Raw genomic sequence first — 12,401 nt, forward strand, 5'->3', positions numbered from 1 at the left:
ACAGAGCAAGACTGGTACCTACTGTCTGTCTCTACCACCTAACGCTACACAAAGCCCACCACCACCCCACTTTTCTATGCCCTTTTGTATAATCTCCGTCTCCTCCTCCTCCTCCTCCTCTTCCGTGGCTCCACCTCCGCCTCGTCCTCCTCTGCCTCTTTTTGTTTCGAGCAACCTTCTCGACTCTCATGGCGAAACACCAATATGAGTTGGTGTTAACTCTTCTTGTGGTTGCCTCCCTTGGCATCGTCTCCTTCGTTTCATGCATAGCCGCCGAGATTAAGCGAACGAAGGTACGTACATACATACACACACACACATACATACATAACACATACGGTTTGATCATGACAATGAATGGTTATTGCTTGATTTGATTAGGGGTTAATTTCTTGATTAAATCTGGGGTTTAATTTTGCAGGAAGACGAGGTCAAGTTGTTGGGAAGAATGTGTTATTTGCCAGAAAGTCAGGCATTTGGGTTCGGAGTTGCGGCCTTGATATGTTTGCTTGCTGCCCAGATGGTCGGAAATTTGATTTTTTGCAGTTATGTTTGTTCAAGAGATGAGAAGAAGAAGAAGAAGATGAAGGGTACGTCATCTACCACTGCTACAACCACCAGCTCCAAAGCCAAAAGACCGACTGTTTCGATGGCTCTTTTGTCCATTTCTTGGTGGGTGTTCAATCTCCTCAATTTTCCTTCTTTGTTTACAGTTAATTACTTGGATCTTTTCCACGCAATCTATTAAAATATAGCTGACCGCTAGAGTTTCAAACTCAACACTTCTCCCTGCTCCGTTTGACTAGACTAAATAGTTATTTACGCGACTTTATTAAAGAGATGTTATTAGTACTCCGAAAATGTCGTTTAATACTTTTTTTATGTACAAGTTTTCTCTTGTGATTTTGCACACAAACAGTTCAAGATGGTCTTTTTTTTAGTGTCAATAATTGTTACCGATCAAATTAAATAAAAAGAGTCATAAATAGTTTAAAATTTCATATGTCTACCGACCTTCTCATTCAAACGTTTTAATTCTATTTTCTTAGCTCTCCTTCGCATACTGTAATGTTGTATGATCATAAAAAAAAAAGGTCTACTTTCTTAGTCAATAAAGATGCCAAAAATCAACCAAACCTCTCTTTTTTTGTCAAAAGATACCATTTAAAAACCGTCTACCCTGTCAATCAACTGCCGAAGTTTCGGTGGTTAGGTCCATTATTCCTTGCATCATAGTGTTGCTGCATATTGAAATTTTAATTGCCATGGTTCCGCTGCATAATATTTGATTGATTGACATAGTTGATTTTTAAGGTGGATTCGATTTGAATCGTCGTGCAACATTGTAATAAGAAAATGAGAAGTTCAAAATGAGGCAAAAGACCATAATAGTACTTCTCGATGTGGGTCATGTAAACTGAAGTAGTTTTGAGGGGTGACAATATTTTAAAAATAATTATTATAATAATATTAGTCGTTGATGCACAAATTGGATTAACTTCAAAACAACGTAAAGTGTCAATGAGTGACCTTCGTAAGGGTGTTTTGGTCATTAAATGTAGATGATATGTAAAGAGACTAAAGATAAAAAATAAAAAAAAAAGCAAATACAAGGTGTATGTAGTTCATCTTAAATTTGGCTACATTTACAATAGAGGAATTCTAATTCATAATAGAGTGTTTACATAATGCAAGGGTTCAAGCATAATTGTCATTAGTAAAACATAAAGTTGATTAAGGATTGTTAGATCAGACGAAGCTTATCTAGAGTACCCTATTGTCTTCCGCAATCGATGTGGAACTCTAGGGATTTTATTCTGGTGTTGACACGTTGTCGCAGTGTAATTGATTTCCTAGTTAGACTCATTTGCTTCAGCAAGGGTGGCTCAGCACGAACTCTTCAATAGATCTCCCAATATATATAGTTGACCGGTACTTGGTAATTTTAGGGTTAGTGAAATAAGGTACAAACACTAATAATTCCTAAGAAGATGGACGTCAGACTCGATCTCAGAACCACTAAGATCTGATATGAGCAAAATGCCGATTAAAATGGTAAATTTTGAATGACCATTGACTATTGTTGCGCTTGCAGGATGAGCTTTGTAATAGGAGGGACATTGCTGAGCACGGCAACTAGCATGAGCAGAGAGCAGCAGTACGGAAGAGGATGGCTGGATGGGGAATGCTACTTGGTTAGACAAGGAATCTATATTGGTTCAGGGATACTCATCCTCATTGCAATCGGTTGCACACTCGCCCTAATCATCGTCACCGCGACGAGGAGCCGAGTTGAAGATGGCTTTAAAGTAAAAGACCAAAGCACAAATAGTGGATTGCCCTAATAGATAAGAAATTTCTCTTCACCCACTCCATTCTGCGTTCAAACCCTTCCCCTCCCCCTCCCCCTCCCCCTCCCCCTCCCCCTAGTCTAGCTTAGAATAGAAATATCGCTTCTAATCAAAAGTTTTTTTTTTTTGGGTCAAAGCTTCTAATCAAAAGTTAAAGAGCAGCAAGATGGATATAAAGTTGTAGTCAAACACAGATGTATACGGTTTCAACTATTACAAATATAGAGACACAAGATCAAACCCAAGCTAATGCTGGGGGGAGAGAGAGAGAGAGAGAGAGGCACAACTACACCAGAATTTGATTTCTCTTTTTACCAATTGTATCATGGACAATATTTGCACAAAAAAGGCCAGCTCATGGGCACTAAAAAGGCATGAACCAGTCCGGTTGGTGGTAGTTCTAAAACTCCTCTAAAAAACAAGAAAATCTCAAGATGTCCACAACATTTACCTTTGGGATTCGATGCTCATGTCAAGAACGAGGAGGTAAAAGGAAGCTAAAGAGAACCATAGACAGCAAGTGAACATTGAAGCACGATCCAGCATTAGAAGGGCATGTTGCCACCTCGTCCCCTCCCTCCATAGCCATATCCATAACCCCTTCCCCACTGATATGGACCCCGGTAATTCCCACCACGCCCAGAAGCATAACCACCATAACCAAGATTAGATCTCTGCTGGAAATTGCCAAATGTCTGGGGCAGAAATATTAAAACTAAATTAATATATCACCCAACAGCAACTTACGATCACTTTCTGATTTAATATTCAACCAAAAAACAAATAAAATAGAGTGGCAAACCTCAGTATCCTGCTTCATTCTCTCAGAAAACCTATGTCCGTTTCTTCCTCCACGGTTGACTGAACTACTTGAAATTGTGTCAAAGAACTCATCCTTGTTATATGCAGGCTGGATGAAACAAAGAAAGAAAAATGATTAATTCAAAGCTCAACATTTGCATTCAACCGCTAAACCATCCAGTATATACAAAATCCTTGTCCTACCTTTGTGTTGGGTACCAGGCCACCTTCATTCTCATCCAAACATTGACCAGTTCCACTAGTTCCACTGTCATCCACTCTTTCTGTTGAATGTCTTTGTTTGTCCTGTCCTAGGTATCCCCACACTTCATCCTTCTTAAACTTCTCGTTCATCGCTAGAAAATCAAACTCCTCAGTGAACTGTGTAGAGTATGGAGACTGCAAAAGATAAAACAATGAAAATTTTACCAGAAGTCCTATTTTATCCAGGAAACAGCTAGAACTAAGGATAACCAGAATACCCTTCCGCTTCCATTCATATTTCCAATAGGATAAACAGCTAGAACTTAGGATAATCAGAATATGCTTCCGCTTCTATTCATATTTTCAATAAGATAAGCAAGGAAAATGACATGCATATTTTCCTCTAACCATAGCCAATGATCAAGCTAACTGATAAAATTGGAATCCTAAAAAGGGTAACAATCCATGTAGATACCAAATGCAAAATAGCATGATGACCGGATCATAAATGCACTTCAAAATGTGCAAGACGCTTCCATTACTATTTAATTGCATACATCTACATCACGTAGAGAAATATGTAATTCAGAATGCAAATGCACACTTCTGAGATATCCAATAAAACATCATTTTCAAAAGCTAGGTACCAAACAGTGCAAACCAAAAGCAGCATGGTTCAAAGTAGAAATCACTTATTCTCTCCATCCATCCCTTCCACACATGACATGCATGCACACACCCAATACAAGTACAAACAATTCAACTTGTAAATTCCTTCTTTCCCTCCCTCAATGGCAGAGATGAGTGCGATGTGCGCACACCCACACCAGCAAGCAAAAACCGCAAACAAACATGAAAGTTATAGTGAGATCTTTACAAGCATGTGGGCACGTACCCACACCAGCATTTAAGTACTTTTGAATTTATACCGTACTTACAGTAGTTAAAAGCATTTGATCGTCTAAAAGCACTCATTTTCTTTCTTTCTTTTTTTTTTTAAGTGAAAGCACTCATTTTCTTAATTCTAATAGTCAAAATTTCCTAGGAACATCTCACACTGTATAAGGTCAAAAAAGAAAATATCTTATCAATTACTAAATTAAGAGGACACTTTGGCAATTGTTCCAAAGTACATAAATGGAATAAACATCAGGTCTAAACCTAAGACGCAGAAGTTCACAGAGCCTTTGTTAGAAAAGCGCCACCACATTTGTACATTGGAAAACACAATCATTTGCAATGGAAAACGGAAAATATAGGGGATTAAAAAGACAAACTTAGTTATCATAAAGTTTATGAAAAAATGCTACTTTCAATCTCACCTGTTGGGTAGAAGTGGGCAGTGGCAACAATGGTGCTTGAGTTGCGGGAGGAGGAATCATGGATATAGAACTAGATGAGGTTGGCATCAAAGTGCCCATTAAGTGTGATCTAGAGGGTGCCAATTGATCAGGGGTTAACAAAGATGGGGGTAGTGTTAGCAAGGGACCCAGATCAGAACCCACAGAAAACGATCCTGGATAAGGCATGGATTGAGCAGGTAGAACTGGTACTGGATCAGAAACAGCTTTCGTAACAATTTGTGTTTCACTTATATCCAAGTCTTGGTGAGGTGAAGGAAACAAAGGCATAGTTAGTCGGCTACCATTTAGAGGTGTAAAATGAGATGGTAAAGGTACCTGTGAAGCCAAAGATGAAGGCATACCAAGAGAAGAAAAAGTTACAGGAGTAACAGAGGCGGAAAAGTTTGGATGTACAAAAGTTGGTGCAGAAGAAGAAATTACGGGGGTAAGACATTCCGATCCATTTGCCACGCCAATAGCTGTAGAGGACTGATTTCCAGGTGCCTTATTTTGCACTGACAAGGGATGTGATATTGCAGATGAAGACTGCAAGGGAATATGGTTATGTGGATGGTCAGACATATTAAGTGATGCACCATTGTATCCTTGCCAATACATTGGAAAAGAAAGTGCTGGAGGACTGGGAAGTTGAGTAGAAGAGGTATTTCCTGATGGACCAACATCAGTTCCATAATGATAAGGCAATACACCGATATGTTGTCCTCTACTGGTCAAAGCTGGGGTATCCTGCCAATGAGTTGTTTCTGTCAAGCTTTTACCTCCAACTAAGGCTGATGGTGGAGAACCTACAGGCACCCCAGCATAGTGCGACTGCAAAGAAAAAAATCAATTAAATATATGAAATCATATTTTCTAATTGACTCAAAGAGATTATAATTGCCTATGTACTTTTACGTATGAGCATCGTACACACAGGTACTTAACCAAATGTCAATACCTGTATAATAGCAGGATCGTCGTGAATGTGTTCTTCCCTTTGAGATGACGGGGGGGGCTTAACTTGTAAATCCTACAATTGTGAAAACAAGAGAATTATCAATACATGTATGATGCAATCTACAAAATTTATCACCCCAGCAAACTCATCTGTTTACAAAGTCTAGGAACGGTTTCATCACAATTGGATCTCATTCATAAAAATCCTCTCTAGAACAACAAAAAAATGTATGTCTGTGTGTGAGAGAGAGGGAGAGTTAACTGAAGTATCATTCCATGCCACATAAGAAAACTTATAGAACAAAGGAGGGCAGAACTGGTAAAAGATGATATTAAACTCAAAGGTGATCCCTAGCTCAAAAGGGCACAATACATATTGAAAGCAATGAAAAGCGAAAAAAAAGGGATGACACGTCCAATGATTTGCATACAACATATAGAAAGAAAAAAACCAATTAAAATGCCACACAGAATATTGCATGCTTCAGAAAATAAACTATTATGTCAAATCTTTCTTTCATATCCCCAAAATTTTCCAATAGATTTAGCATCATTCATGTGCGCACAAGTTTCTTAGTTTCCACACTAACAAAGGAACGCAATTTTGTTCAAAGATCCACACTTTCTTCTCCTATTATATAGTTAATCATACTAATCTTATGAATCTTAGTTTCTTTGATTTCTCTTCTCTTCTTCAATCTCTATCATATGTTCATCTCTGTTTCCCCCTACTTTCTATTCTTTGTATACTTCTTTTCTTGTTCTTTATGATATAAAGAAAATTTGCTAATGAAGACTGGAAATAAACAAAAATACAAAGTAAAAAAAAAATAATTGTTTCTTCCCTAGCAACATAAACCAAGAACTAGCCAAAATAAAGCAACTCAACTTTATATGGAGCGATAAATGTATAAAAGAAAGAAGATAAGATTAAACAGTTAATCAAGTATATAATGTTTCCCTCTTACCTTGATGTCAGTTGCTCTAAATAGAATATACTCATACACCGTATCAGTTGGAGGAACTTGTGGGCCATCCTTCTTTCGCCCCTCTGTTCCATATGCTCTAACTGCAACATCATACAGAACTTAATACATTTACAATGTTTGACTTCCCAACTATAGAAGACAAAAAACCAAATTATAACTATGTAAACAGTTGTTTTAGCAAAATTTCATGTCAGAAAATACATACAGGATGTAAATACTTGTGGAATTTTTTAGAACAGTAATATGTTCTATATGAAAACGGGTTGTAGATATAGTAGAGAAGATAAATTTCACTTCAAACGCTTCTAGTGTATATTTGACTATTAATATATAGAAACCTTATGAACATTGTACAATGTTAACCAACCGAACATTGTACAATGTTAACCAACCGAACATTAATAAAAAATTTAACCCCTAGTACTGTAACTTTCATACGTCCACTCAATATAAAAGAAGCCAAGAAGGAAGAAAATTAGATCCAATTCAGTATATAGAGGTATGTCACAAATTGATGACAGGGTTATATTTTACTCCAACATAAGTAATGAACATAGCAAACATCTACCTCTTTCTCTCTCTGCCAGACGAATGATTGTTTAACATTCAAACAATTCGATCATCTTCATCAAATAACGACTTAATGAGTCCAAAAGCTGGATGTATGTTTCAAACTTAAAATGGAATTATCACCAAGTTCAACATAAGTTATGAATACAGAAAACCTCTCCCCGACAGATGAATAACAATTTAACCTTAGATGAAAAAGTATACAATCTTCATCAAATGACAATTTCCAAAAGCGTTCTTCTCGAGGATATAGCAGATCAAAATTTTTTACAATTATAAATCGACTAGACTGGATTGATCTTTCAAACACTGTTTTCTTCAACCTCACAGAAAGATTTCCAAACCAAACATACTTATATGCATAGAGAGATTTGGGGACCGAAAAAACTAAACCCTAGGCGATCCACGAGTACGGATTCAAATGGGCATCGAATCAACCAATGCACATATCTACATATACATATACAGATTACAGATGTGTGTATAAATGTGCAGAGATTGCAGATGTAGGAAGAAATGGAAGCGCGAGACGCACCGTTTTTGAGGCCGATGGAGGAGTCTTGGACGCTGAGGAAGTAGAGAACACCTTCGTAACGTATCTCGTACTTGGAGATTAGGGTGATGAGACTGCCAATGTACGATTCCCCAGATTCAGTCGACGCCATTGACGAGGGAAATGAAATGAAGTTTTTCTCAGAGCCGTTGCGGTTTTTTCGAATTAGGGTTAGGGCTTTCTCTCTCTCTCTCTCTTTCCTTTCCTGCGAATTGTGAAAGGTTGGCTTAAAAGCGCCAAAACCTTAGGGGTAGTTTGTTATTCTATTTCGGTATTTCCCTGCCGAAGTTGTGAATCACTTTGTAAATATAATTTTTGCTGAGTAATTCTAATTAGGCCAACTTTTTTGTCATAAGAAATAAAAACGTTAATTTTTTTTTGGAATACTAACAAAAAGTTCTCAAAAATTTTAGTTTTAATGACAATGACAAAATAAAAGTGTAAGTAAATAGTAACAGGAGTGACTTTTTAAGGTAAAAATGTCATTTTCATTAAAAGTGAATAATACAAAAAATGTTTCATTAAGATTCTTTTTTTTAAACAAAAAATTTGGACAATTTCTTGATTTATGTCATCCTTGCACAGAAAAGAAATAACTGAACTTTAATAAAAATGGTTTGTCTAGCAAAAATCAATAAATGTGAGATCGTTTAATAACTAAACTTTATAAAAATGGTTGAAGGCAGTAAAAACATTACAAACTGTTTGTTTATATAGTTGATTAACTAAACAATTTTGATTTCAAAAATAATCTTTACAAGACAACTCATAACATAAAAAGTTTCGATGATAAGCATAAAAATTTATAAATTGATTGGAAAACCAGCAAAGCATTCCTCAATTAACTACTAATTGAAGGGCAGTCTTGTAAATCACGAAAAGTTTAATACTAAACATTAAACCCTTTGCGACTCGCTCTTGTTATTCTCTCAGTTTCCTCCCTCGCCGTCTCAGTCCTCGGCAAACCAAGCAATCGCAAACAAAGCACCACTCACATTTTCTGGGTCACTTTTCTCAGGTATTTATCTTCCTAAAAATCTCGATTTCCTTACAATGTGTTTGGCTGCTGAGAAAATTCATGTCTTGCCTTTGTGTTTATCTATGTGTGGAGAAAATCTTTAATTGCGTTTTTATTTCTTCTGGAATTTGTTGGGTTCAAAACCTTCTTATTGGTTTTGCTTATTAGCTAAATTATATCTGTGAAGATTAATTTGTGACGCATTTTCCTTTATTTTCTGTGAAAATTAAATAACTTCACCGTACACGACTTTGTCTTCTAATTTCTGATTTTTCTGGAATAATCCTGAATTCAAGAAAATTCACAGCCAACGAGTTTCTTGAATTCAATTTGTCAAAATTTAGCAAAAAAAAAAAAAAAAAGAGGGAGCTTTAACGAAAAGCTTCCCGTACTGTTCATTTTTAACGAAGAACTCTGTGAAGATTAATTTGTGACGCATTTTCCTTTATTTTCTGTGAAAATTAATGGGTATTATTTCAATAACTTCACCGTACACGACTTTGTCTTCTAATTTCTGATTTTTCTGGAATAATCCTGAATTCAAGAAAATTCACAGCCTATGATTTTCTTGCATTCAATTTGTCAAAATTTAGCAAAAAAAAAAAAGACTAACAAAATTTGTCAAAATTCATTCGCACTGTCTACTTCTTTTTAGAATCTTGTTATTTAGTTCATTTGTATGTTTTAAACATGTTTTGTAATTTTGGGCAAGTCTAAAGAAACAAAAAAGACTAACAAAGTTTCTATAAAAATTTGAATCTGGGGGAAAAAATGGAGTATGTAAGGTCAGCCCAGACCATTTTGAACCCTAGTTCAGCTAAACGCGGTGTTTGGCACATTTTATGTTGTTTTCTTTTTAATCTGTTTATTGGTTGATTTATTCTGCTCTATTTGTGTTTTTTTGGGTAGCGGGAGAATTCTTTTCTTTGGTTTAAGACATGGTGGGTTGGCAGAGGCATGTACAGTCCCTAATCCGTCATGTTGGCAAAAGAGTGGAGAACCATGGTTGCACGTCTGCTGCAAACTTTTCTTCTTCTTCTCATTTTCTAAAAATCCAGACACCATCTTACCAAACCATCTCAAGGCCCCTTCATCAGTACTTTCAACACTTGGTAATGCACAAAACTCGTCTTTCCATTTAATGTCGTATCTCTCGATTACAGGCTACAGCACCCTTTGGTTTTTCTCTCTCCTTTTGTATTAATTATCATATATCTTATTCTCTTTCCATATCACAAGGGAATTTCCAGTTCAAGGAACTTGCTTGCAGATTCATCTGATGGAGCACCTCATCAATCTTCAGTCACTCCTCTCTCAGCTTCAAGTGGTGAAAAAATTGAAGAACAAAACCAGAAATCATCTTCTAGACCTTCACAAGTTCAATTTGTGTTAAAGGGCATGAATCAGGTTACCATATTCACACTTATTGCATCTTTTTGATGGTTTGTAACAGATTCTAAAGTTGTTTTTTTTTTTTTTTTTTTTTTGGGGGGGGGGGGGGGGGGCGCGGGCAGGGGGGTGTGGTGGGGGTGGGGGTGCTATACATTAAAATGTGCATACCGGTTGGAACACTTCAATTCTATTCGAAGCTCTGTTAATGGGTCAGTTCCTTTAGGGTTGTTGAACAACTTTGAAGAGATGTTACATTCATATTGTTCATGTTGCTTTATTTATGGGTTAAGGTGGAGGTTCTGTATTTGGGAAAAGACTGCATTGCAAAACGGAAGTCTGCAGACATTCTTTATGTCAAGGGGAGGAATTCCTTTGTGTCGAAGTTTGTCAGTTTTTTCCCATTAAATGATATTTAAAGGCTGTTATCTTCACATTAATATTAAAGATGCCTTGTTACCTAAATGGCTGCTCTATAAGTTCTATGTTGGATGTTATTTTTAACTTTCCCCCTTTTTCTGATCGTACATTTATTAGCTTTAGCTCACTGCCTCCTTGCAGAGCCCTAATAAGGTCAACTTGGTTGCTAAACTGGTTCGTGGTATGCGCGTTGAAGATGCATTACTGCAACTGCAAGTGACAGACAAGCAAGCTGCAAAAACTATGTATCAGGTGATAGAGCCGTTCCACACTTTGTTGCGCTAGGAAGTCTTTTGATTAGAGAAATACTTGGTGTGTGTGTGTGTGTGTGTGTGTATTTATATATAAGGATTGCAGGACTGATGGATGCAACTGAATTTATGACTTGTTAGAGGGCTGGAATGTGAGAGATGCACTTTCTAGTAGTATAATCTAGTGTTTTCTCTTGCAAAATAATATTCCTTTCTTACAAAATTTAGTTATCTTGTGAATTATTTGGTATTTGAATTTAAAGTTGTTTAGCCTTCGGTCTTTTTTACATAATTATGCTCATCTAGAACTCACGGATGAAGAAATGTCTAATATTTGGATGTGTTTCAGAGCCTCTAGAGGTATATATTTTTCCTTCAGAGTCATAACTTTTTATAACAGAATATTAACATTATGTAAGACGCTACTGTTTGCAGGCTCTTCACTCAGCCCGGGCAGATGCAACTTATAATCATGGGTTGGATCCAGACCGTCTTCTAGTTGGTAAATAATGCCAGTGCAGTAAAGTTTCCTCAATTTATAATATTGTTTTTCATAAAAATCAATCCTCACTGTTCTGTATTCTCTCCTCAGCTGGGGCCTTCGTTGGAAAGGGATTCTTGGGATTCCGCAAGAACAGACTTTACTACCATGGTAAAAGCAATGACGGAACTAAAGTGAGACCAAATTACCAACTAACGGTGACGCTAAGGGAGATTTATCCGGAAGAGGAGGAGGAGATAGCCAAACAGAGAGCCGACAATTTTCTCTATATCAAGAAACGCCTCAGGCTCACGAAGCAGGAAAATAAATTTGTTTCTCACCACCTTATCGGCAATCACAAAGGCAAAGGAAGTACCAGTCAACGAAGTGGTATGGCTTCGTGAGCAATCTTCCTTCCCATGCATGAACATTTTGAAAGAGTTTGGAGACGTTCGAGAGCTCCTCCTTTGTCCTTGCAATTCAATAAAATGTCGTGTAGAAGTGTGAAAAACCGAAGTGTCAATCATCTCTCTCTTTAATTGGTCGTGGCTGCATCCCGCGTGTTGTTTTAAATGCTTAGAGGTATTCCATCTCAAATCATCTCTCTCTTTAATTGGTGCATTCAGAGAATGTAGTTTTTACTTCTTTCACCTTGGCACTGGCCGTCGACAACTATTTTCACTAGATGTTTTGCTAAAGTAATATAGGAAGCAATTCCAAGTGCTTTTTCTATAAATATTTGGATTTTTAATAGAATTTTTTTTTTTTTTTGGGTTCCTAATAAAATCGCTTATGCTAAAAGCGAGATCAAGTGCTTCGTACAATAGTGATTTCAACCTGCCCTTCAGAACTCTCAGATCGTTACCGCATGATTGGGTTGATCAAGTAGTATTTGCTCAAATTAACGATCCTTGTAATTCCTTTTCGACTTTTTGATGGTTTCCTTTTAGTCTTGCATAATTGTAGGCTTGTTTTATTAACACCTCGCATATTGTTGATACATCTCACATACTTTACCATAATACCGTTGATGGTTTCCTTTTAGTATTTGCTCAATTTTAGTCTTGCATAATT

General features: G+C 36.8%; 3 protein-coding genes across 6 annotated transcripts; 2 read left to right on the forward strand and 1 right to left on the reverse strand.

Moving 5' to 3' along the window:
- The first annotated feature begins 3 nt into the window (after window positions 1-3).
- On the forward strand, window positions 4-2,726 carry LOC137711535 (protein MODIFYING WALL LIGNIN-2). The gene is made up of 3 exons (XM_068450782.2): window positions 4-293; window positions 422-672; window positions 2,096-2,726. The coding sequence occupies exons 1-3, from the start codon at window positions 189-191 to the stop codon at window positions 2,343-2,345; spliced, it is 606 nt and encodes a 201-aa protein (XP_068306883.2). The 5' UTR covers window positions 4-188; the 3' UTR covers window positions 2,346-2,726.
- DCP5-L (decapping 5-like protein) lies at window positions 2,530-8,041 on the reverse strand. 3 transcript variants are annotated; one of them, XM_088696091.1, is made up of 8 exons: window positions 7,751-7,997; window positions 6,625-6,725; window positions 5,658-5,729; window positions 5,141-5,530; window positions 4,679-5,035; window positions 3,357-3,551; window positions 3,154-3,261; window positions 2,631-3,046 (listed from the first exon to the last, which is right to left on the reverse strand). In XM_088696091.1, exons 1-8 carry the CDS (start codon window positions 7,878-7,880, stop codon window positions 2,897-2,899), a joined length of 1,503 nt encoding a protein of 500 aa, XP_088552217.1. In that variant the 5' UTR covers window positions 7,881-7,997; the 3' UTR covers window positions 2,631-2,896. The 3 variants fall into 3 exon arrangements, with proteins under 3 accessions (XP_068306881.2, XP_088552217.1, XP_068306882.2); XM_068450781.2 differs by having other exon boundaries at window positions 4,679-4,959; window positions 5,062-5,530; XM_068450780.2 differs by having other exon boundaries at window positions 2,530-3,046; window positions 4,679-5,530; window positions 7,751-8,041.
- A 605-nt stretch (window positions 8,042-8,646) lies between these two features.
- Window positions 8,647-12,063, forward strand: LOC137711368 (uncharacterized). 2 transcript variants are annotated; one of them, XM_068450599.2, is made up of 6 exons: window positions 8,647-8,786; window positions 9,696-9,898; window positions 10,026-10,193; window positions 10,737-10,847; window positions 11,282-11,348; window positions 11,439-12,063. In XM_068450599.2, the coding sequence occupies exons 2-6, from the start codon at window positions 9,725-9,727 to the stop codon at window positions 11,729-11,731; spliced, it is 813 nt and encodes a 270-aa protein (XP_068306700.2). In that variant the 5' UTR covers window positions 8,647-8,786; window positions 9,696-9,724; the 3' UTR covers window positions 11,732-12,063. The 2 variants fall into 2 exon arrangements, with proteins under 2 accessions (XP_068306700.2, XP_088552218.1); XM_088696092.1 differs by having other exon boundaries at window positions 8,667-8,786; window positions 9,702-9,898.
- Window positions 12,064-12,401: the final 338 nt, after the last annotated feature.

This window comes from Pyrus communis, chromosome 6, assembly GCF_041283825.1.
Source record: "Pyrus communis isolate YQ-2024b chromosome 6, ASM4128382v1, whole genome shotgun sequence".
Classification (NCBI taxonomy): Eukaryota; Viridiplantae; Streptophyta; class Magnoliopsida; order Rosales; family Rosaceae; genus Pyrus; species Pyrus communis.